Genomic DNA, 26,042 nt, shown 5'->3' with positions numbered 1-26,042 from the left:
AAGTCAGAAGGATCACTTTTGGAAGAGGCCAATTACTGGCAAAAGTGATTCATTATCAAGACAAAAAGTAAATATACTTTGGAAGTGTAAAAATCTTTCAAAATCCTTAAAGAACCCTTTATAAAAGCAATGCAAAGTATTTACTGTACATCTGAATAATATGCACTTCATAACTGTGCCTCACCTGCCTCCTAAAATCTTATATTGATCTGTGTTTTGGGTTTGAAAGCCACCTTAATGTGGAAATGCAAGAATCAGCAGGATCAAGTCCAAGAAGAATGAAGCCAGATGGTTCTGTAAGACCCAATGTGAATAGACATATACAACAGGAATTATTTAAACTGCTTAACCATTCCCACAAAAATGAGTAGGTGTATTTAAAGAAAACTTTTTTAAAGCAGAAGTTATCTACAATATTCCAGTTGAGAGAAGATATATTCACAGGCAGTTTGGACAAGATGACTCCGGTCATGTGAAAGTTTAGTTTTATTATAGACACTTTATGCAAACATTTCAATACTTTTTGCTACTTCTATAATCTTTTAGCAAGGCAGTCAGTTACAGTCCAAATGAGAAAATATAAACAAAATTACACATTTTATCTTTAAAAATCTACTTTAATTCTGTTATAAAATTTATAATGCAGTTTAAACTATGATTTCTCTCCACTTGATGATGTCTGTCACTCTATTCCTTTAATTACGAAGTCTCTGAAGACTCTGAACTTGATTGAGGAAATGTTAAACAGATACCTCTTCATAATTCTATAAGTGCTAGCTTTTAACTTTGAATAAATGCCATATCTAAACAAATATTAAAAAGTATTTAACATCTCATACAGTCACAGTTCACTGGCGCTTTGCTCCAGCCTGGACGCTGACCATTGAAAAATAGATGCCTTTCTGTGCCAGCAGCTGCTGATGCGTGCCATGCTCCTTGACTCTCCCATTCTGAAACACCACTATTAAGTCTGCATTCTGGATGGTGGACAGGCGGTGAGCAATCACAATGCAGGTGCGGCCTTCTCTGGCTTTGTCCAGGGCTTCTTGGACAACCTATTCCATAATCACATAGATTAATTCTCATAATAGTTCTTTTCCCTAATTCCTCTTCCATAAAAAGCTCCACAATAGGACGGGCGCGGTGGCTCACGCCTGTAATCCCAGCACTTTGGGAGGCCAAGGCGGGCAGATCACGCGGTCAGGTCGAGACCATCCTGGCTAACATGGTGAAACCTCGTCTCTATCAAAAATACAAAAAATTAGCCGGGCGTGGTGATGGGCACCTGTAGTCCCAGCTAGTCGGGAGGCTTAGGCAGGAGAATGGTGTGAACCCGGGAGGCAGAGCTTGCAGGGAGCCAAGATTGCGCCACTGTGCTCCAGCCTGGGTGACAGAGTGAGACTCCAACTCAAAAAAAAAAAATCTCCTCAACAATACAACAATAGATCCTTCCTAACAAGGTGTCAGTGAAATAGAACAGGTTTTTGAAAACAAAGGATTTGTCATATCAGAAGATGACTGAACCCTAATTTGGGTTAGTACCGAGGCAGCAGTTATCTACCCCTAACTTTTTTTTTTTTTTATTTGAAACAGGGCCTCACTCTGTCACCAGAGTGGAGTGTAGTGGGGCAATTATGGCTTACTGCAGCCTCAACCTCCTGGGCTCAAGCGATTCTTCCACCTCAGCCTCCTGAGTAGCTGGGACTACAGGTTCCCACCACCATGCCTAGCTAATTATTTTATTTTTTTTAGAGACAAGGTCTCTCTATGTTACCCAGGCTGGTCTCAAAACTCCTGGGCTCAAGTGATCCTCCCACCTCAGCCTTCCAAAGTGTTGGGGTTACAGGTGTGAGCCACGGCGGTAGGTGCCGGCCAGCAGTCATCTACTCTTAAAGTTAAGGCAGTAAATACAGTTCACTGACTCATTTAAAAACATTTACTAATGTGTTTACCTTAGTTTCAAGGATGTTACAACATCCTTGAAAACAGACCTCAAATCCAGCTCACAGTAAATTCAAGAAGCCTGAGCAAAGGCCAAATACAGACTCCCGAATTTTTTTATTGTAAAGTAGAGAATACCTCATACTGAGTTCGTCTTTCAGATAATCTGAATTCTTAACCTTTTCTCTGACTAGAAATGATTGCTAATATTTATCTTAAAAGGTACAGCCAGATTTTAACATTGTCTTACCCTACCACTTTTCCTTATGGTTGCTGAAGAGATGCTGCCAGTAGAAGTAGGAAATACGACTCCTGAAAGCAGCTTCTTAGGTCAACGCAAAGTGATCTAGCAATGGTTTGTGAAGCATATGCACTCTAAGACTAATCTGCCTTGTGTCACGTTTACTCTCCTGAATAACAGCTACAGAAAGTGTTTACATTTTACTGAAAGGTGATGTAAGTAACAATCAATAATCTGGCTACATTTTGTTCTTTACTATGGAGAATACAGCATTTTTAAGGATGACTGATTCAAGTATGGATGAACCCAATTTAAATTCTTACCTTTTCACTTTCTGTATCCAGAGCTGATGTGGCTTCATCCAAAAGCAAAATATGAGGCTGTCTAACAAGGGCACGAGCTATGGCAATGCGTTGTTTCTGGCCACCAGAGAGCTGAGTTCCTTTGTCTCCTACTCTAGTGCTATATTTCTGTAAATAAGGTTTTGTTGTTATGAAAGTAGAACTGAAAGTAAAGTTCTAACAGCTTGCTTATAGAAAGTAGAATAGACGATTCTATACACTCCAAAAATTTAGGTTCAGAAGCTAAGAATGGTTCATGAATAATTAAGGAAAGAACAGTAAAAAAGCCCGAAATGGCAGGTTTACTATCTATTTGAAAATAAATGTTTGGGCCTTAAGATATGTTTTAGTGTAAACAGGTCAGCATTTTAATGAAGAAGAATATTGTGCAATGTTAGTATCTTCCATCTTCTGGTTTCGTTACATTTGGGACAAAGACTGGCAGGAGAAAGGAAATTTGATTTGAACAAAGTATTCATAATAAAATAATTGAAGCTCATCTTACTTGTAACCAGCAGGTGACACTCTCTGCATGATTTTAAATTGAGGAAAGACATTCTTGGGATGTTAGCCTTTTAGTGTCTGTTTTTATGAAAGTATCTCCAACACTTAAACAATTTTAATGGATGCTACTTAAAGGATTCCATTTTGATATCTAACTTTGAAAATGAACATCTCCTTTTTAAACATTTTTGTTGTTAGAGTGCTCCAAAAATTCTTCCCATATTGTTTCCCACAATGGATAATTGTCACCAACTATTCACTGTGATGATAGGGACAGCAGTTAAAGGTTACTCAGGAGAGAGCAGAAACAGGAGTGACTGCACTTGTAACCTAGAAAACAATACTATCTTATTATTTCCAAGCCCTTGCCAGGCTGAAATTTTAGTACAGGGTTGCCTATTTTTATTTGCTATATCTGGCGACCCTAGTTTTGTGGCACTCAGCCCTGGGTTTCCCCCTGTAAATAGAGGGAGAAGATGCCAGATGAGGTTTTGGCAGATGCTTGGGACTGGCTCTACCCCAGAGCTGTGGCTGTCTCAGAAGGCAGGAGCATTGAAGTGTGTCTCATGTGAGTGGAGGGTTTACTAGTTGCACTCTTGATATAGTACTGATCCTGTTGAGGCAGATAAAGGCAGTGCAGCAATCTTACAAGGAGGTAACAAAACCAGCCACCTACAGGGTAAGGTAAATCCTAGTATTAATCATGTAGGAGAAGTGGATCCTTAGGTAATAGGACGTAGGAGGTTTACCTTTTCTCTCCTGGTCTAGACACTGAGAAAGAGAATTATGGTGTCTACGGGTGTGTTCTGTGTGACAGATTAGAGACCAGGATCCCAGAAAGGTTGAAGTCCCTGTGGTAGACAAATGTCAGAGGGGCAAAGTATATTTAAGAAGATAGATAATAGTTACTCTCTGTGTTTGTGTTTTATTAACCCCTAGCCTAGTGGTTCTCCAACTTGAGCCTGCATCAGTATTACCTGGGCTCTTAAAACATGGATTGCTGGATCTGCAGTCCTAACAGGTTCCCAGGTGATGCTGACATGTGTCTATACTCGAGAACCACTATCCTCTCATCAGTAAAGGGGATTGGAGCTTTCTGTTTTACATGTTTGAGCCTGGAGAAGGGTAAATTATCTAGTGGGGCTAGACTGTGAAAGGAGAGTGGGAGACAAGGCCACCTCCCTGGGACTTAATGAGATTGGTGTCAGCAGTTATCCGAAGAAGAGCCTGTGGAAGAAGGGAATCTTGAGAAAGAGAGCCACCTGGTGTTGCTTGCCTGCCTCAAGAGGAAACTGTCTTCCCTGCTGGGTTGAGGCTCCTGAGCTTTGTTTTAGGGGGCACTTCCTTAGAATAAAGAGTATAACTGGTGACAATGGGTGAGGTAGATTACCTAGGTTGAGAAGCACTTCAAAATATAAGACCTAACTTTTGCAGCAATGTGGATGCAGCTGGAGGCCATTATCCCAAGCAAAGTAATGCAGGAACAGAAAGCCAAATACTGCATGTTCTCATTTATAAGTGGGAGCTAAACATCAGGTACTCATAGATGAAAAGTGGCAACGATAGAAACTGAGGACTATTAGAGTAGGGAGGGAAGGGGGGTAAGTGTTGAAAAACTACCTATTGGGTTATGTGCTCAGTACCTGGGTGACAGGATCATTTGTACCCTGAAACCTCAGCATCATGCAATATACCCAGGCATAATAAACCTGTACACGTACCCCCTAAATCTAAAATAAAGATTGGAAAAAATCTAATTTTGGACTTTTAATACAGGTTGAGCATCCATAATCCAAAAAATTCAAAATCTGAAATTCTAAAACTTTTTGAGCACCAACATGATGCCACAAGTGGAAAATTTCACACCTGATCTCATGTGACAGGTCACAGTCAAAACACAGTCAAAACTTTGTTTCATGCTCAAAGTTATTAAAAATTTGCATAAAATTGCCTTCTGGCTATGTGTATAAGGTATACATGAAATATAAGTGAATTATATATATGCAAATATTCCAAAATCCAAAACACTTCTGGTCCCAAGTATTTTGGACAAGGAATATTCAACTTGTATTCCAAAACAAAACAAAACACAAAAACTAATATACAGGACCTAAGAGGGCTTAAGAGAGGGTGAGAGGTTCCATTTATCCAACTTCCTAGGAGGAATTCAGAGGACACCCATAGGACAATAGCCCAGGGAGCCCTAGAAAAGATTTCAACCATTCACTGTAAACAAAGTTTGGGGCCCATGAAATGTATGATGATGAGAGATTACATGATACTATGGTCACCTTAATGGCTCAACCCTTATTCAGAAAGAGCACTCTTTCTGGCATGGGTTCAGCCCTCTGGACTGGACTGACTCCACAGTGAGGTTTGAGGCTTGGGAGAGAGCTGCAAGAAGGAAGAAGGAAGAGAAATAGGGGAGAGACATGGGGAGAGACAGTCATGCCTACTTCCTCAGCAGGCCAGAAGCAGCATGTGCAGGTGGAGACCCAGACTCTGTACTTGGACTTGAAGGGAAAGGCTTCCCAGATATTGTACTTATCCCTAAGGCTGAAAAAGGTGGAGCCTCAAGCCTATAGCTTTGGATCGAGACAATTGTTCCAGTTCTCCTATCCCAGAAATGTTCCTCTCTCCTAAACCCGAAGTGGTTGAACACTTTCATCCCTTCCTCACAAGGTGGGTCAGGTGATCAGGTAAAGATAACATCTAACCCAAATAGGAAGTGTGGCCAGATGCTTGTATACAGGTAAGGGTGTGATTTGGTTGCTAATTTCTCTTCACTTCTGGGAAACCAGCCCCTTATAAATCAAACTGTAGGCCAGGGAGGCTGCCACATGCTCCCAGGCTGTTTATTTGGAGAGAGACTTACATTAGGCAGTGACTCGATGAAGGCATGTATGTTGGCTTCCTTGGCTGCCATCACAATCTCTTCCTGTGACACCACCCGGCTGTTGTCTCCATAGGCAATGTTCTCGGCAATGCTGCAGTCAAACAGGATGGGCTCCTGGGACACGATGCCCAGGTGTGCTCGGAGCCACTGAACATTCAGTCGCTTTATTTCTTTGCCATCAAGCAGCTGAAAACAAGAGTTCACAGATCAACTTCAGGACCAGCACACTTTGAATGTAGCACAATTAACATCATTATTTCTTACAATGAAACTGCCAAGTTACTGTGAGATTAAGGAAAAGTTTGTGTGACTAAAATTTGGATAGTTAAGGTTAATGCAACAAGGTTATAATTGTATGCTTTGAGGAACTGTCATGTTTCCTGTGTTTCAACCATGGTTTCTGATGTATGCATGCGGTAGGCAGAATAATGTTCCCTCTCCCACAAGACATCTATGTCCTAATCCCTGGATCCTGTCAATCTGTTATGTTACACGGCAAAAAGAAACTAAAGTAGTAGATGTAAGGTTGCTAATCAGCTGACTGTAAAATAAGATTATCCTGAATTATCTTGGTGAACCTAATGTAATCATAAGGGCTCTTAACTGGAGAAGAAGGAAGGAGGAGAGTTCAGCAAATGCAGTGTGAGAAAGACTCAACCAGCCACTGCTGGTTTTGAAAATGGAGGAAGGGGCCACAAGCAAGAAAACAGATCATCCTTTGGAGCCTCTAGAAGGAACACAGCCCTCCTGACACTTGATATGAACCCACTGAGACCTATTTTAGACTTCTGACCTCCGGAAGTGTAAAGTCATAAATTGGTGTTGTTTTAAGCCACTGAATTTGTGGCAAGTGGTTATAGCAGCCACACTAATACGATGCCTAATACTTCTGAGATGTATCCTGACAGCCTTATTCTTAAATCTCCATTTTTCAGAGACACAGTGCCCAGGATTAGCATAGAAATAAATAACAACTATGACCACATAGTAGGTTTGCAGGTCAGGAACTACAGGGGATGGATAGGTGAACAGGGGTAGGGAAGGGTGAATGGGGAAATCCTCAATACTGAGCCAGATGAGTAGGAACAGAGAGCTGCCCTTTCTCTATAATCTGGCTCCCTGGATTATCTTGCAGAAGACTGGGGAGGGCATCTTACAGCCTTGCTGATAACAAGCCCTACTCTGATGCAAATATGTCTGCCAGATAGGTCTGCTTTGCAAGAGAATTTTCTGGCATTCAAGTGAGACAGCTGTTCATCCCTTCTGAAGAAGGCACCAGTGACTCAGCTTTGAGCTTTTCTAATAGTAGTGACAAGTGTGTACTGAGCCATACACTCTCTGTATCCCATGTGCCTGGCTGGGTGGCTCAAGGGGACAGCTGGCTAGCAGTAGGGTACAATCTTTGCTACAGGAACATGGCTTCTGCTTGTGACACTGGCAGGTGCAGGGATGGAAGCTCTCCCATAACCTTATTAGTTCCAAGCTGAGTTGCCATGGAGACTATTCCACACTTGTATGCTGCAGGCTTCCTTACAATGTTAATAAATGAAGGTGGAAAGTAGAGGGTGGAGAGAGACAGTAAAAGCCAAACAAGGATGTGGCTAAGCAGCAGATCTTGTTAGATAAAACACTGTACTTGAGAAGTGGAAATTTAAGGAAAGGAGGAGTTTGGTTTTTGCTTTTGTTTTTGTTTTAATTTTCCAGGTTTATACCCCTGGGAGGAAAACAGACACTGCCTAACTAATATAATCACAGGCAAATCTGAATGATCTCAGCAAGTTATAATGAGTTTCTTCATTACACTGAATACACTCTTGGGCCTCCTCGTCCCCGCATAATACCCTAGAATTGCAAACTATTTAAAACCTGTGTTGACTGAAGAATTCTTTCTTTAAGTAAAGCAAGTTTAGATGCCTAGAATGTAAAACAGATCAAAGAAGCAGAGCTTCTTTGGCTGAGGAATGGTGTTGGTCTGAGGGAAGACCAAGGAACCCTGGGGAATCTATGAGAAGTGCTCAAAAAATCCTGGCCTAAATAAAAATATAACTAGGAAAGTAAACATATTGGCAAGAAATAATGAAAGGCCAGATTAAAATGATTGGCTGTCTCTATTATAGATTGTTAAATCTATTGCTTGCTTTCATTAGCGCAAAAATGTAAATGTTAAATGTGTATTCTTCTATGCATATTTACTGTGAAATAATAATTGATTTTTAAAAATCAAGCACTGACAACGTTGCAGGTTCTGTGATAAGCATGTCTCTTACAGTCTCTTGTTTAACCTTCACAGCAACATTTATAAGGTCACTGTGATGTGAATTCCCATTTTACTGATAAGGAAATGAGCAAAGTTAAGTAACTTATACAAGGTCACACAATTAGTAATTGGGGGAAAATCAAGACTGGATCTAAACACTATAGGTTGGGTTTTGGTAACACTCATACCTCACAACTGAAAGATATTTTGTGTCCCCCCTTGAAAGGGGAATGCCCCCATCTTGGCCCAGGCACTTCTTGGGTTATAACCAGACAATGACAAGCAGCTTCTAACTGTATCCCAAAGGGGGCTCTAACTGTTGTATATGGGAGAGACTGGAAAGGGGAGAAAGGAAAGGTAAGGGGAAGACTCAAAGCAGGGGTGATTTAACAGTGACGCTGATGAAGGTTAAGCTTCAAGATCCCTGAATTACGTGTAAATTCTGGGAAGTCAAACAGTTTTCTGGGGGGTAGGGAGGCAAGGCTGTAGTCAGGAAGCTCTTCCCTGTAAGTGTTGATGATAAATTGCCTAAAAATGAAAGGGTCCAGAATCTTTAAGCTTCCAGTATTTGGTTATGATTTTTTTTCATTTGAAGTAAATATCCACTTTTGTATCTAATTTTGCATTCACTTCTTTTTTTTTTTTTTTTACTTTAAGTTGAATCCCTACAATTGTATAACCTTCAGGTCCCTCAAAACTTGGAGGATCCTCCCATCTTCACAATTTCATAGCTTAATTATTCAAGACTCCCCACAATTTAACCTAAATCTTTCTTCAAATTTACCAGTTCAGTGGCTCTCGAGTGATGGTTGGCATCAGAATCACCTTGGAATATTATAAAAATAAAAGGCCAAACCCTAGCCTACTTGAATAATCCAGGCTGGCTGTGTTTTTTACTAGCTCTTTAGGCCATTCTAATATTCACCGAAGCTTGAGAACCACCACTTCAGGTCAATGTTTTTCAACGTGGGATTCGAGGTCCACTGACGGTCACGAGAATTTCCTGACTTCAGGGGGTCCTCAGGGTCCAATTCTTTCTTTAATTCTTATGCTCAAATCCACAGACTCATTTTTACATGGCAATAAAAACTAATTAGTAGTAATCCACTGAGTTATTCAGGGCTACTCATTGATGTCCATAAACAAAACTTTGTACATTTACTAGAGTTTATTGTAGACACTTTCTGCTAAGAAGTCTGGCTGCAGTGCACCATCTGGCAGTATTTCCAAGCCCTAGTGCAAATGCACATGAGAAGATAATGGATATTCCTGCAATAAATGAGGACACTTTGTTTTCAGTGCATTATCAATAATGTCTTGGGATGCTTACTGTCCTATGCACTTAGCATTTATTTTCATATACTTCTGTGTCTGACCTTTTATACATCAAGGGACTAGAAGGCTAAAAACTATTTCCCAGTTTCCCTTAGTTCTGGAAGTAAGTCAGGGTCTACCAGGGAGATGCACAGTGTAAAATCTGGGAGGTAGACACCAGCTCTCCTTCAGCAGCCTTGGTAAGCTAACGGCTTAACTCATCTTTGGCAGACAAGAATTTCTGCAACAGCCAGATTCTAGTCTCGTGTCTTTAAATTTGGAACAGCTGTGACATCGGCATAATTTTCTGCAGCTTCTTGGTTACAGAATCACAGCTGCAGTGCTGTGATTTGGAAGTCTGGGAGCAAGTAGCCTCCTTTTCTTTCACTCTTCCAGCCCTTCCAAAGATTTTGTAAGCATGTAATTCCCTTTATTAAATAATTATCTACTTGAAATACCTAGTGCAGTTTCTGTTTCCTACTCTGAACTGTAACTGATGCTGTCCATGTTTTATTATGTTCTGCTTGTGTTTATATACTTGCAGAATAATCATTAATTATTCCTTATTGTATCATTATTGTGCTGTATTGTATTGTTGTTTTCAACTCCAACATTTTGTTATCACCAAGTGTTTTTCCCACTGGAAAGTGACTATGAGTACATTAGTGGATGGTGACATTTTAAAATCTTTCCTACATGAGTTTTCATCAGAAAAGTTTGAGAACCACTACTCAAACTAAACTCTCATTTCAGCCAAAGTGTCCTATTTGCTGCACTGGGAACTGCATCACAGCTTGTATTTTCTCTTACATTGAATGTCATCCCTACTGTTGACCCATATGCAAATCCCTATCTCTTAAGAACTAGCTCTATGCCTATCTCCTTTAACTCACAAAAGTATATGCCCCATCTCCTCAGTTAAAGTATTTGAGGGCAGATATTATGCCCTACAATTCATTATAGCACGATCTTTAACACACCACTTAATAACTGTCTGTTGAGGGCCATAATCAGTGTCTGAGAGCTAACATTTCCTCCTCTAATTGCTTTGGCTGTCAGCGACGTCTTTATTTAGAGTCCTGTTTTTAAGCTCACCACAAAATTGAAGGACACAATCAGAGTTCACAGAAAATATAAAGCAAGAGAGTAAAAGTAGGGAACAAGCTTGTAATGATTTAAGAGTAAACTGAATAAAGGCATAACTGTCTTTGAATACAATAACAAACATTTATGAGTAAGAGTGACTGCTGTGAGGAAGTAAAGAGTCCTAGACTAAAGATTGAAAACTCTCTTTTCATTTGAGTCATTAAATGCTACTAGCATCCATACACAGCGGGTGGGCATCCATCTGACTTGTACCAGCAGGCGTCCATTCTGATTGGTCAGTGTCCATGCTGTTCCCATTGTTAAGAATTTTAAATATCACTTCTCAGTACAACTAATTACATGCCTATATAATGAAAATGTCTTGCTCTTAATTCTATTTCTTCCTAGTTTGTCTTCTTTCCTATCCCCCATCATAGTCATTTAAACTCACTACTCCCTGCCAGACACCTCTCTCATCCCCAGCAACTAAGACAAAAGGGCATACTTCCATGTTCTTTATACATTTCCCAAATTTGTTGATTCTACTTTTCTTTCCTTAGATGATGTTTCAATGCCCTCTCTCCATCAATGATTTTTTCTCATCCCCAGCCATAAAAATGCTCAAGAGTTCACCCCCTAAACATTTTCCCTGGACTCTGCCTCCCCACTCAAGTGCTGTCCTTATTTGCCTTTCTTTTACTTTCCATCTTCTTGATAATCTATGCTCACTTACATCTCCATTTCTCCCCCTAACCATACTTCAGCCACCTTAACTGTTTCCTACCATCACTACTTCACTAAGAATATTTTAAAATGTCAGAAATAGCCCATTCATTGCTAGATTCTATCATGTCTTCTCAGTCTCCTCCTTACCCAATCTCTATACCATCTGTCATTGCTGACCACCTCCCTTTCTTTGAAACAGTCTCCATCCTTGGCTTTCATCTCACTCCTTGTACCTGTCCTGTATCTTTCTGGCTACTTCCATTTTTGTTGGTTCTTCTCAAGTCAGCTGAAACCTAAGTACAGCAAGGGAGACGGGTGGTACAAAGGGTGCTTGCAAAGGAGGGTAGAGGGGTAGTGTTGAGGGGAGCCTGGAGAAGTTGGCTGGGACAGATGACACCACTTGGAGACCATATTTAGGCTGTCAGACTTTATCCAAGTGGGACTGTTGTTTAAAGGTTTGAAAAAACATGGCTTATAGTTGAGAATTAAATACATTCAGACATTTGGATGATGAAAACCTGAACTGAGCTAAATGTGAAAGTGTATTCACCACTTTCCCTGCCAAGGGGTCGTAGAACCGCTCCAGGAGCTGGACCACCGTGCTCTTCCCACAGCCACTGCTGCCCACCAGGGCCAGCGTCTGGCCCTTCTTCACCTCCAGGCTCAGTCCCTGAAGCACTGGGATGTCCGGTCGGGTGGGATAGTTGAATACAACTTCACTAAATGTGACATTTCCTTCCAATGTGTTCTGCAATGAGAAGAATAACAGTAAATTTGAATGCTGCAATACTGAAAATAAAGTGTATAGCTAACTCTCTCGATTACCAGGTGTCAGAAGATAATTAATTTGTGTCACAATGGGCTTCACTTCAAACTGCTAGAATTTATTCATTTTAATTTTATTATGTATTTATTTTTTATTTTTTTGAGACAGTCTCACTCTGTCACCCAGGCTGGAGTGCAGTGGCATGATCTCAGTTCACTGCAACCTCCACCCCCCAGGTTCAAGCAATTCTCGTACCTCAGCCTCCCAAGTAGCTGGGATTACAGGCATGTGCCACCACATCCAGCTAATCTTTTTTTTTTATTTTTATTTGAGATGGGGTTTCACCATATTGGCCAGGCTGGTCTCAAACTCCTGACCTCAAGTGATCCACCCACCTCGGCCTCCCAAAGTGCTGGGATTACAGGCATGAGCCACTGTGCTTGACCTCAGACTGCTAGAATTTAATAAATGAGATCTAAAAGAGTAAAAGCTTTCATAGCATGTGTTGTTAAGACAATATGAATATGCAATACAGCTACAATAACTCAAATCTGTTCCTCAGGAATACAGTAACTTACATACAATAAAATCTGATAATTTTTATCAGATGTTGCCTGGACAACATAACGAGACCCTGTCTCTACAAATAATTAAAAAATTAGCTGGGCATGATGGCATGCGCTTGTGTTCCTAGTTACTTGGGAGGCTGTGGCAGGAGGATCTCTTGAGCCCAGAAGGTCAAGGCTGCAGTGAGCTATGATCATACTACTGCACTCCAGCCTGGATGACAGAGTAAGACTCTGTCTCTAAAAAAATTGTTTTTAAAAAATATGATTAATAGGTTTTGCTTATAAAGTGAGCAGTATTTCTATTTCCCTATAACCTTTGCTATGTAAAAGTACTGAATGTTGATGTACATTATTAGCAGTTATTGAAAGGAATCTGTGATCTAAGAAGTTTTATTTTATCATCAGCATATTTGAAAGTACAAATTTTATTAAGTTTCCACTTAAAATACTTTCATTCAGGAGTCAGGAGTAGATCAAACAGTTGAAACATCAAACTCACCGGCTTTAGGCCTTCTGTGCTGTAGCTGTCAATCAAAGGGGTTTTTTCAATGATCATGATGATGTGGGCTGCTGATATTTTGGCTTTGGCATAGTCAGGAGCAAATGAACTGACTTGCCCCACGGCCATGGCACCAAAGACAACAGCTGAAAATACTCTGGAAAGCACAAACACAAAACATGTGCACAGCATTACGATCTCAATGCTAGAAAGCTGACACTCCTTTTTTTTTTTTTTTTTTTTTTTTTGAGGTGGGGTCTTCCTGTGTTGCCCAGGCTGGAGTGCAGTAGTGCAATCAGAGCTCACTAAAGATATGATCTCCAGGGCTTAAGCGATCTTCCCACCTCAGCCTCTGTAGTAGCTGGGACTGCAACTGTGCATGACCACACCAGCTAATTGTTTTATTTTTTGTAGAGATGGGGGTCTCCCTATATTGCCCAGGCTGGTCTCGAACTACCGGGCTGAAGTAAACCTCCTGCTTCAGCCTCCAAAAGTGCTGGGATTATAGGTGTGAGCCACCATGCCTGGCCAAAAGTTGACACTTCTATAACCAGAGAGCTTTGCCTCTAATAGTTATAAAACAGATGTTAAAAATAAAACAAACACATTTCCTTATAAGTTCATGTCAATGTGATAGATTGATTGCAAAATGGCCCATTTTTTTTCCACCTCTCTCTGTATCCTCATCCTCTTGCACTGTGACCTTTGCAGCAGCCTTTGAATCTGGGCTGGCTTTGTGACTTGCTTTGGCCAACAGGATATGGTGGAAATCACTTTTGCCAATTCCAAGCCTATGAATCAGGGGGCCTTATATGCTTTGTAAGCATGCATGCATGTGTTCTCTCTCTCTTTTCTCTCTCTCTCTCAGAATTCTGCCACTGTCTCAAACCCAGGCTAGCCTGCTGGAGGATGAGGCACACATGGAGGAGAGCTGTGTGAATCCCAACCAACCAGCTACAGACACAACCCACTACAGACACATGAGTAAGTCCAGCTGAGATCCACTATGCCTAATCCAGATCAGTAGAACTTCACAGCTAACCCACGGGTTTGTGGGTAAAAATATGTATGTCTCTGAGGTTTAGTGGCTGGTTGTTACACAGCATTATTGTGGTGATCAACAGCGGGTACAGTCAGTGATGTTGGAATTACATCAGATTCTTAAAAACCTATGAATTGTGCAACAAAAAGAAAGTTTCTTACAGAACCAGATATCATGTTGCTCTTAAGATGCACTGACGTTCTTATCTATGACATGGGAATCATAGCAACTTAAAGTTGGGAAGGACCTTACAGGTATCAAGTCTAGCTCTCCACGTTCGTGCCTGGACACCTCCCCTAAATTGGCTTCCATCCTGTGTTTTAGGAAGTAGCATGTTTGATTTTCTATTGTTCAACAGTTCTTTTTCAAACTGAAGAAAAAATTTACTTCCTTTTGCATAAGACAGGCCTACAAGTCTTGAAATATTGCTAAAAACTCCTTTGATTCTTTGATAACTCCTTTCACTGCCCTTCTCTAGACACATTTATTAATATGCTTTTTTTAAACAGCAAGCCTGGAACAGACATAATACTTGGGAACCCTCCCAGAATACAGGGAATTCATTGCTTTCTTTCCTTTGGACTCTATGCCTATGTTTATGTAGCATATTGTGTCACTAGTTTTTGTTTGTTTGTTTGTTTAACTAGCACTAAATAAAATACACTGATAGTTAATCTTGGACTTGTGATCATTTAAACCTATGGGACCTTTTTATAATGCACTGCTCTTCAGATAGGTCTTCCTTTTCCTTAACTTGGAAGGTTGATTTTGCAAACCTAAATGCCCCAATGTCAGCAACTTTCATCAATTCAATTTTTTGGAGTAAAGCAATATATCAAATAATTATCTAATCAAAGCCCCAATGCCAGTGATACTTGGTTTTGATCTCTAGGTCATAATCACAAATCGCACCTGCATATCATTTGTCCAACGTACGTCTTTAATGGAAATTTAGACGTCTATTTGGGGGTCATCCTGAGCAAACTGTAATGCATGAACAACTCAATGTTTAAAAAGGACAGAAATACTATACTAACACATTACACTGCCAGGCTTATATGATTCTGGTTTAAATATAAAACTATATTGCCACTAATTATGTTATGCTATCAAGAGGCAGAATCTTACCCACCTCCACTCTAGAAGCTCAGAAAGATTACACATACTTTTGACCACCAAACTGCATATTTGGGTAATTTTGTAGTATAATTGCTTCAGGCTTATCTTCCTCTGACCGAGGTACAATTATCTACATTCAGAACAATGTAGCAGAAAAATCCCAATATAACTTTTCCTTTCTCATTTCTGAATTCATTTGGCTCTTACTTTTCAACTCCTCTCTTATCAAGGGAAAGTAAACCTATCCTGGAATCGCCAAAGGCTTGCAGAACTTAGTACAACACATCTGTACTTTACTTGCTCTGTAAGAAAGTCCTTTAAAAGGAGCCAGTCAGACTCCTTGCTCAGGGCTAGGCTTCTTCCCAAATGCCAAGGCCTTCTCAAAATCTCTGAATGGAATCACTCCACCCAGTCACAGATTTGGAAAGGTCAGCTATGTGTGAGCCAGCTATGAGGAAAGAAGTTACTCCTCCTCCAAATGAAAGGGGGTGCTTCAATGGTGGCACATGAAGACTCAGAGGCAAAAATGCCACTTGAGGAATCACCAGAATCTCTTCATGAGGCTTCACAGTAGGGTTTCCTATCTAGACATGAAGCATGTTCATCCCAGTTTTATTTTTAGAGTTTAACTAAATAATAGCCCAATACTTACAACAGAACATCCTCAAAGCTCATGAGTCTATGTGCCACCAAGTAGGCTCCAAACCGGAAACATCCAGCATAGGAAAAATACATCATTGCCTGGGTGAAGGAAAACGTAATTCCAAAGATGTGTGCTTTCCTCAAAGAGTTTCTGAAAAGAAGATATTTGAAAACTCATTCCACTTTCATTTCTCAGTCCTTAAAATGTAACTTTTGATAGGTTGGCAGTAGGGCACAGAGGCATGACCAACAAAAATGGGTTTTGTTTCCAAAGAACTAAGTTTGGTCCTCACTTTACACTTAACAGTTGTGCAAATTTGGGAAACTGCCTAACCTCTGAGACTCAGTGTCTTTATCTTTAATGTAGAATTAACTACACCTCAAAGTGTTGATGTAAAGAGAAGATAATCCAATGACTGTAAAGAGCCGGTTAGGGATCAATAAGTAAAAGTTATCTCCCTTTTCCCCCACTTTTGGACACACAACATGGAAGTACTCTATGTAAATATTCATTCCACACACGTTTACCCAACACCTACAAGGTGCAGGGGCCATGATGGGTTGACATAGAGGAAACAGGCATGTTCTTGACTTAGGAGTCCTGACTTGAGTTGAATTACTATTTATGCATTGGAGGTGCCTTATGAATAATCTGTTATAGGATTAAATGAGAAGCACTAAATTCTTTGGGGGTCTTAGAGAAGGCTTTAAAAAGGGGTTGACATTCTAGAATCATGATATGGATCCAGCTCAGTGATATGGAGGTGTGGGTGGGGGCAGGTTAGCAAGTGGGCAGCCCTGGGCTTCCAATCCCTCCTGCTACCAGATCAACTCTGCTTTTATCTTCATCACATAAGAAGATTTCAAATAAATTTTTTTTTAGACAAAAAGGCTCTACCATCATTTTTTTAAAATAAAAGCTTAAAAATCCATCAATAAGGTCCAGCTCTCTCCTTTTATTATAAGAAACAGACTCAGAAAGGTTGGACTTGCTTATGTTCACACCACTTATTAGAGCCCTCACTGGGATGACTGTGTTAAAGGAAGAAGGTCTGCACTGGAGAAGGGGTAAAAAGCAGAAAGACAGGTAAACCCAAGAAGCACCATCCTCTCTGTGTCCCACAGGTACCTCAAATTTCAGGTTCCATAAATAACTCATTTTCAACTAGAGCAAATTATAGAGTCATACCCTAACTGGACATCAAATAGTCATTCTCAGCATCATGTCTCCCTCCCTTCTCATCAGTGACCCATTCTTACAGGTTCTACCTCAGAGATGTCCCTGCCTTAGTTCAGGGTCTTGTAATTTCTCTCCTGCATAATTACAACTGTTTCTCAATGGGTTACCTTCGAGTACTTTCTCCACTTGCTCCCTACCTTCTAGCCAAAGTAATCCCTCTGAAAACAAATATGATGATTGAAAAATTATTCACACTCCCCTCCCACTCTTCAGCGGTTATTACCTGTATGGTACCTGCAAACTCTGAGCATACATATGTTCAAACTTCTGCTCCTGAGTCAAAGAAACAACGGTTCGGAAGTTTTCTATTGCTTCAGTAGCGATCTGTAACAGACAGCACCGATCACCAAGAGGCACAAGGGTAAACAGTGGTGATTAATTTGAATTCTATAAAACAGACTAATGAAAATAATTTTATGATTACATATTTATTATTATGTATGAGCATTTTCTCTGTAGAAAAAGATACTAAGTAATTTATCAAACTGAGTTATGGATCTGGAAGGAAGATTGACTAATTCAAACTTCTCCTTTGCAGAAAGAGAAGCTAAGACTTAAATGGATTGAGGCATTGCTTAAAGCCACATAGCTTTACGTGGCTTCGCAAAATTAACCAGAGAACTCACAGTACTTCTATTGCAGTGCTCTTTCTTCTATGATGATCACATTTTAAGTTCACAGTTATTTTACATTATTTTTGAAATGTGATGTTTATATTTTTCTCTTTATCATTGCTATTTGTGACAATTGAAGAATGTTTGGAAGATAGTGAAAGAATGAAGGCAATAAAAAGTAAATTTTAGATATGTTCGAAGGCTTACTCCTTTCTGCCTGTGGACGCTTACTCCTTTCTGCCTGTGGAAGCCGCCAAGGAAGCATCCTTAAAGTCTCTCTTTCCCCTGCCTTCATGTCTAAGTCAGAGTCTCCTAATGAGCCCAAACAATGAAGAGGTTGAGCTCTTCATTGGTTGACCAATGAGAGCCTGAGGAGCCATTTTGAGCAATGGGGAATGCTCATGGATTGTGTGGTAATGAGAGATCCAAATACCAAGCGCTCAAGGGACTTTGGGTTTGTCACATATGCCACTGTGGAGGAGGTGGATGCATCCATGAATGCAAGGCCATACAAGGTGGATGGAAGAGTTGTGGAACCAAAGAGAGCTGTCTCAAGAGAAGATTCTCAAAGACCAGATGCCCACCCAACTGTGAAAAAGATATTTGTTGGTGGCATTAAAGACACTGAAGAACATCACCTAGGAGATTATTTTGAATAGTATGGAAAAATTGAAGTGATTGAAATCATGACTGACCAAGGCAGTGGCAATAAAAGGGGCTTTGCTTTTGTAACTTTTGACAACCATGATTCCGTGGGTAAGACTGTCACTGAGAAATACCCATACTGTGAATGGCCACAATTGTGAAGTTAGGAAAGCCCTGTCAAAGCAAGAGATGGTGAGTGATTCATCCAGCCAAAGAGGCAAAGTGGCTCCAGGAACTTTGGTGGTGGTCGTGGAGGTAGTTTCGGTGGGAATGACAACTTTGGTCGTGGAGGAAACTTCAGTGGTCATGGTGGCTTTGGAGGCAGCTGTGGTGGTGGTGGATATAGTGGCAGCGGGGATGGCTATAATGGATTTGGTAATGATGGAAGCAATTTTGGAGGTGGTGGAAGCTACAATGATTTTGGCAATTACAACAATTAGTCTTTACATTTTGGACCCATGAAGGGAGGAAACTTTGGAGGCAGAAGCTCTGGCCCCTATGCTGGTAGAGGCCAGTACTTTGCCAAACCATGAAACCAAGGTGGCTATCGCAGCTCCAGTAGCAGCAGTAGCTACAGCAGTGGCAGAAGATTTTAAATTACTGCCAGGAAACAAAGCTTAGCAGGAGATAAGAGCCAGAGAAGTGACAGAGAAGCTACAGTTTACAACAGATTTGTGAACTCGGACAAGCACAGTGGTGGCAGGGCCTAGCTGCTACAAGAAGACATGTTTTAGACAAATACTCACGTGTATGGGTAAAAAACTCGAGGACTATATTTGTGACTAATTGTATAACAGATTATTTTAGTTTCTGTTCTGTGGAAAGTGTAAAGCATTACAACAAAGGGTTTTAAAGTGGATTTTTTTTTTGCACCCATGCTGTTGATTGTGAAATGTAATAGTCTGATCATGATGCTGAATGAATGTGTCCTTTTTAAAAAAAAAAATAAAAAGGTATATTTTACACATTTCCATATTGTTTTTTTCCTAAGTGCATAAATATATTTAACAAGATTGGAATGAAATGCTATATTTAGCTCTATATCATTATTTTTTACCTTCATATCAAAAGCATTTTCCAAGTTCATTAAATACACATTAATAATGAGATGTGTAATGAGTCCTTTAATATCATAACCAATTAAGTATTCCTTTATTGTTGAGCCAGGTTTTCAATTCCTTTTTTATTAAAAATAATGGCGAGATAAACATCTTTGTAACTAAACATTTGTCCATATTGAATTGGTTTATTAGGAAAATTTCTTAAGGTGAAATTAATAGGTCAAAGAAAACTAACTCTTTTTTTTAGAGACGGGGTCTTGCTCTGTTGCGCAGGCTGGAGTGCAGTGGCTATTCACAGGTGTGATCATCATAGCTCACTGCAGCCTCACACACCTGGGTAAGCAATCCTCCTGCCTCAGTCTGCCAAGTAGCTAGGACTACAAGCACATGGCACTACACCTGGCTTGAATTAATTTTTTTAATTTTTTAAGGAATGTGGCACATACTATCAATCTGTTTTCCAGAAAGTTTTGGGCTGGGTATGGTGGCTCATGCCTGTAATCCCAGCAGTTTGGGAGATGGAGGCAGGTGGATCATTTGAAGTAAGGAGTTTGAGACCAGCCACCGTCAACATGGTGAAACCCCATCTCTACTAAAAATACAAAAATTAGCTGGGCATGGTGGCACATGCCTTAATCCCAGGCTACTGGGAGGCAGAGGAAGCGCTTGAACCTGCGAGATGGAGGTTGCAGTGAGTCAAGATGGCGTCATTGCACTCTTGCCTGGGCAACAGAGTGAGACTCCATCTTAAAAAGAAAGTTTCCATCATTCAATTATGTTGTAATTGAATGTTACTTCCAACAAGGCAATTTGATTAGGAAACATACATCCTTCATCACCTCTGGAGTCTGAGTAAACGGATATGGCAAAAGCAAAGAACACCAGTGTACAAGATGAGATTTCAGCCTACAGCAGCCACACCACCTTGAACCAACATGCTGTCTCGTTTTCCTCATTTGCCAAATGAGAAGGATGGACTAGAGGGTCTCTAAAGTCCCTTTTAATGCTATGATTCTAAGAGAAATAATTTCCAGAATCATAAGTCACCAAGAGAAATGACTCTTTATTGTTTAAGATGTTCTTCCTCTCTTTGGCCTCTGCACTGGTCAGAACGGATTCTAATAAAGACACATTTAATTTAGAGTGTTTTATAGCTTAAAATCATAAATGCGAAATTCCACTTATTCTTCACTGAATCTTACATAAATTACCTAACTTCAAACATAACAGTAAGCATTTCATAAGACATTAAGTCAGTTTTGAAGACTAATATCAAAAGCTATTAGAAGTAAAAAAAAAAAATTAGTAACATTCTTAGAAACAAAAACTTATTTAAAAATAAAATTTAAAATATTATTCTTACACTAACAGGCCAAGAAGTTTGAATTATGTTTACCATAAGATACTTAGAAAGTTAGGAAAATGGCAGGTTTGTTTTAAAATATTGTATAAACTTCTTTTACACATTATAAAAATGATATATAGTCACTTTAGAAAATCGTAAAAGTGCAGAAAGCAAAAGGTGAGGAGAAAAAATTCACCTTCAAATTCCCAAAGACAATTCTTTTGTCAGACACATTAGAACCATCATTCTCAGCAAACTATCACAAGGACAAAAAACCAAACACCGCATGTTCTCACTCATAGGTGGGAACTGAACAATGAGAACACATGGACACATGAAGCGGAACATCACACACTGGGGCCTGTTGTGGTGTGGGGGGAGAGGGGAGGGATGGCATTAGGAAATATACCTAATGTTAAATGACGAGTTGGTGGGTGCAGCACACCAACATGGCACATGTATACATATGTAACTAACCTGTACATGTATCCTAAACCTAAAGTATAATAAAATAAAAAAATAAATAAAATAAAAGCTGAAGTTTCACAAGCAAAAAAAAAAGAAATATTTCTAATTATCAGAATTCTAACAAACAGGTTTTCTAGATGGGTAAGAAAATTCAACAGACTATAACAACGTCTGCTGAAAAATAGATTTTACTGTATATTTCAGTGTAATAGTTTTAAGAAATATTTTCCGTGCACCATGTTCTAAGGCAGGAGTGTCTTGTCTGAGATTGGTTTGTAAATGTCATTGCTTTTCTGGTGTGTATGTAGCCCAATAAAAGTGGGAGTTTGAGTCACAGACCTAAAAGTGGTGAGTAAAACAGTATAATAACTTCAGGACTGTCTTCATCTTGACGCACAATGAAGCAATTAGGAAAAGGCTTAATTAGCACCCCGCATCCTCACAGCTTCGTTTATTCCAAGAGTTTTAAATGGAGACTCGGTAATCACCATCAGGAGAGAGAACTTCTAATCCAAGAACAAATAGCATCAAGTTTCCCTCGGAAACTGTTGTGTACTAAATAATTTTGAAGAAATAAAAATGTATGTTTCTAGAAAGAAAAAACAGCCTCCTGACATTACTCTTCCTACCCTCAAATAAACAAGTTTATGGCTTTTATTTCTGAAAAGGAAAAAAGCATCTACAATGGAGCCTTGGACAACATGGGGGTTAGGGAGACTGACCCTTCATGCAGTTGAAAATTCACATATAACTTCTGACTCCCCAGAAACTTAACTAATAACAGCCTGCTGTCAACCAGAAGTCTTACCAATAACATAAACTGTCAATTAACATGTATTTTGTATGTTATATGTAATATATATTTGTATTTTTATAATAAAGTAAGCTAGAGGGAAGAAAATGTTATTAAGAAAATCACAAGGAAGAGAAAATATATTTACTATTCATTAAGCGGAAGTGGATCATTTAAAGGTCTTTATCTTCATCATCTTTATATTGAATAGGCTAAGGAAAAGGAGGAAGAAGAGGGATTGGTCTTGCTGTCTCAGGGGTGACAGAGGGGAAGAGGCAGAGGAAGTGGAAGGCGAGGCGGGAAAGGCAGGCACACCTGGTGTGACTGACATGCATTGTGGTCTCTGTCTGACTTTTTCCTTTTTCATTTCTCTAAAAATGTTTCAATATGGTACCAATCCTTCCTCCACTGTTTGCTTCAGTTTCAGTGCCTGTATCACAGAAGGGTCCATGTCATAAAAGAAGTTAAAAGCAGTCCTGAATAACTGAAACTCTTTTGCCAGATTGTGTAAAGTTAGTTTTCTGGCACTGCTTCTCCTATATCTTCTTCCACATTGTTTGGCAGTGGTTTGGAAACACTCATCTTTATCAAGTCATCTTCTGTTAATTCCTCTGGTGTGATGTTTATTTGCTCTTGAATTTTTCCAAAATCTATACCTTGAAAGCCTTCACCCACCACCTTTTTTTTTTCATATCTCCTATTTCTTTTTGTGGTTTCCTTGATTGGCTCTGTCATAAATCCTGTGAAATCATGTACATCTGGACACAGTTTTCTCCAGCAGAAATTTATCGTTTTAGGATTGCAGACTTGCATAATGTTCTTCTCTATGGTGGCTCTCTACGATAGCATTAACAATCCTTTCTGTAGAGTACCATGTGCTTTGTGATGAGCCTTAAAAATCCTTATGAGTGGCGAGGCACAGTGGCTCACATCTGTAATCCTAGCACTTTGGGAGACTAAGGCAGGAGGATCGCTTGAGCTCAGGAGTTCGAGACCAGCCCAGGCAACACAGTGAGATCTCATGTCTACAAAAAATTTATGAAAAAAAAAAAGATTCTTATAATCCCCTCATCTAAAGGCTGAATTAGAGACATGTTTGGGAGGCAAGCAGACCACTTCAATACCTTTGATGTTAAACTCATGGGTTCTGGGTGGCCAGGAGCATTGTCTAATATCAAAAGAACTTTAAAAGGCAGTCCGTCACTGTCTATGTACTTTCTGACTTCAAGAACAAAGCATCAATGTAACCAATCCGAAAAAGGTGCTCTCATTGTCCACGCCTTCTTGTTGTACAACCAAACTACTGGCAGCTGAGGCTTATCTTTTCCCTTCAAGGATCAGGGATGAGCAGCTTTACACATAAGAGCACATCTATAGATATGGACTCATCCTAAACCGGATTGCATTTATACAAAACAGTAGAGTTAGCCTATTCCTTTCTGACATAAATCCTTGGACTTGCTACTCTTCCTTATTAATAAAAGTCCTTTGTGGCATTTTTTTTTTCTAAAATAGGCACTTTCAACTGCATTAAAAACCTTTTCAGGCAGATATCCTTTCTTCTCAATGATTTTTTTTAATAGCATCTAGGAACATTTCTGCTGCCTCTTGATTGGCAGAAGCTGCTTCTCCTGCTATCTTGACATTTTTTTAAAGCCAAATATCTTTCTAAAATTATCAAACTATCCTTTGCTGGCATTAAATGATCCAGCTCAAGATCCTTCATCTTACTTTTAATTTGAATTGACTTTGCTTTTCCTCTAATCATATTAGAGTCTATAGGTATGCCTTTCCTACAGCAACCCTGCACCCATGTGAAAGCTGCATTTTCAATATGAGATAAAGGTATTGTACAAAAAGTGCAAGGTTTTTGCACCTGCTGTTGTAGCTACAGTGATGGCTTTTACGAATTTTGTTTTTGTTTTGTTTGTTTTGTTTTACAATGGTTCTTATGCTAGATTCATTTATCTTGAAATGGCAGGCAACTAACTGCAGCTGCAGACCTCACATCTATAGTATGTATCAAGCAGTTCAACTTTTTCCTGTAATGTCATGACTTTTCTCTGCTTGTTGGGAGCACTTCCAGCAACACTAGTGTCACTTGATATGAGTTCCCTGGTGTTATTTAATGTTTATGATATTGCACTAAACATGATTTTTAAAATACGCAAGAACCATGAGAGATCACTTTTTATTGCAATATGCGATTTACTGGAGAGATGAACTGCTCCTGCTGAGATGATTAGTGTCACTGCATTTTAAGCAGATACAACACTTGAGCTCACTGCAGTAGCAACAGGAAGTGGCTACAAAATTACTGGGGTAGTACAGTACATACTATGGTTTTATTTTATGATTTAACACTATGTATTAGTCTGTTCTCATGCTGCTAATTAAAGACATGCCCGAGATTGGGTAATTTATAAAGGAAAGAGGTTTAATGGACTCACAGTTCCACATAGCTGGGGAGGCCTCACAATCATGGCGGAAGATGAAGGAAGAGCAGAGGGACATCTCACGTGGCAGCAGGCAAGACAGCTTATGCAGGGGAACTCCCCTTCATAAAATCATCAGATCTCATGAGACTTATTCACTATCATGAGAATAGCATGGGAAAAACCCACTCCCATGATTCAATTACCTCCCACTGGGTCCCTCCCATAACATGTGAAGATTATTACCATTCAAGGTGAGATTTGGATGAGGACACAGAGCCAAAACATGTCACACTGTATCTTTACAGTTGTTGACATGTGTCTTGACTGTGAATGGTGCCTTACATGGTCTGTAAGTGTTTGTGTGCATAAAATGTGATCACTTTTAACTTTTTTTTATAATAGGTTTGTGTATATCTTATGGTAGTAAATAATAAGACTAGTAACTACATATATTTTATGTATTTATAACATACTTAACTTTTTCTTAATTTTTTGATATTTCTAGGCTACATGGCTTGTGAGTTTTTTCAAATTGTTGCAAATCTTCAAAAAATTTTCCAATACATTTATTGAAAAAAAGCTACATATAAGTGGACCCACTCAGTTCAAACCCGTGCTGTTCAAGGGTCACCTGCATTTTATAAAAATGCTCACTAGTCCACAATAATGTGCTGAAAAACTGCAGAGCACAGATCACAGGCAGGGTAGAGGTTATGAGCAGATTTTGACATCATGCAGTCAGAATAAATGTGGGCTGTAATGTCACATACACCATTAATCAATAAACAAATGGTACACCATTAACCAATAAACAAAGAAATAGGAAAGAAACATCAAGGGCTGCAAAGTATCATGAATTAATTCAGGTGTCAGGAACGGCCTCTCTGAAGAGGTAATAATTTTGGGATATGAATAATGTAAAGTCAGCCAAGAGAAGATCAGAGGCAATCAGCTTAAAACATTCCAGGAATTGCAAGAATGCCCACTGGGCCAGGGCACACAGGCGTAAGAGACTGTGATGCCAGATAAGGCCATAAAGGTCATCAGGAGTTAGATCATACAGAGTTTGATAATCCATGATAAAAGATTAGATTTTGTTCCAAGTATGATCAGAAGCCATTTGGGAGTTTTAAGTAAGGGTTGGCATTATCAGATTTTTATTTATGAGAGATCAGAATGACTTCTGTAAGAATGTAGACTATAGTTAGACAAGAATGGAAGGAGTTGAAGCAGGGAGATTGGTTAGGAGGCTGTTGCTGTGCGACTGTGAGCAAGTTACTTAATCTCTCTGAATCTTGGGTTTCATTATCTATCCAACAGGGATAATTCAACAGGGTTATTGAGAGCATTAAATTAGATCATGTATTTAGAGCTGTTAGTATGATACTTGTTATATAAGAAGTACTAAATAGCAGCTTGAGAATTGTGATCAGGTGGAAGTTGATTTTCAATATTATGTGGACTGGTTGGTGCAGATCCACTACTTTCCCTACCT

At 39.6% G+C, this 26,042-nt stretch overlaps 1 protein-coding gene across 1 annotated transcript in view; it reads right to left on the bottom strand.

Moving 5' to 3' along the window:
- Window positions 1–468: 468 nt before the first annotated feature.
- Window positions 469–26,042, bottom strand: part of ABCB1 (ATP binding cassette subfamily B member 1) — a 106,720-nt gene continuing 81,146 nt past the window's right edge. Inside the window, exons 22-28 of the mRNA XM_054496958.1 lie at window positions 17,407–17,507; window positions 15,954–16,094; window positions 13,141–13,297; window positions 11,857–12,054; window positions 5,903–6,109; window positions 2,506–2,652; window positions 469–1,055 (exon numbers count right to left, since the gene is read on the bottom strand). Of these exons, the coding sequence (XP_054352933.1) occupies window positions 849–1,055; window positions 2,506–2,652; window positions 5,903–6,109; window positions 11,857–12,054; window positions 13,141–13,297; window positions 15,954–16,094; window positions 17,407–17,507 (1,158 nt within the window). The 3' untranslated portion in view covers window positions 469–848. The remainder of the gene's footprint in view (window positions 1,056–2,505; window positions 2,653–5,902; window positions 6,110–11,856; window positions 12,055–13,140; window positions 13,298–15,953; window positions 16,095–17,406; window positions 17,508–26,042) is intronic.

This window comes from Pongo pygmaeus, chromosome 6 (genome assembly GCF_028885625.2).
Source record: "Pongo pygmaeus isolate AG05252 chromosome 6, NHGRI_mPonPyg2-v2.0_pri, whole genome shotgun sequence".
NCBI classification, from domain to species: domain Eukaryota; kingdom Metazoa; phylum Chordata; class Mammalia; order Primates; family Hominidae; genus Pongo; species Pongo pygmaeus.
The sequence above is the reverse complement of the archived record's forward strand: the minus strand, read 5'-3'. Positions and strand labels throughout refer to the sequence as shown.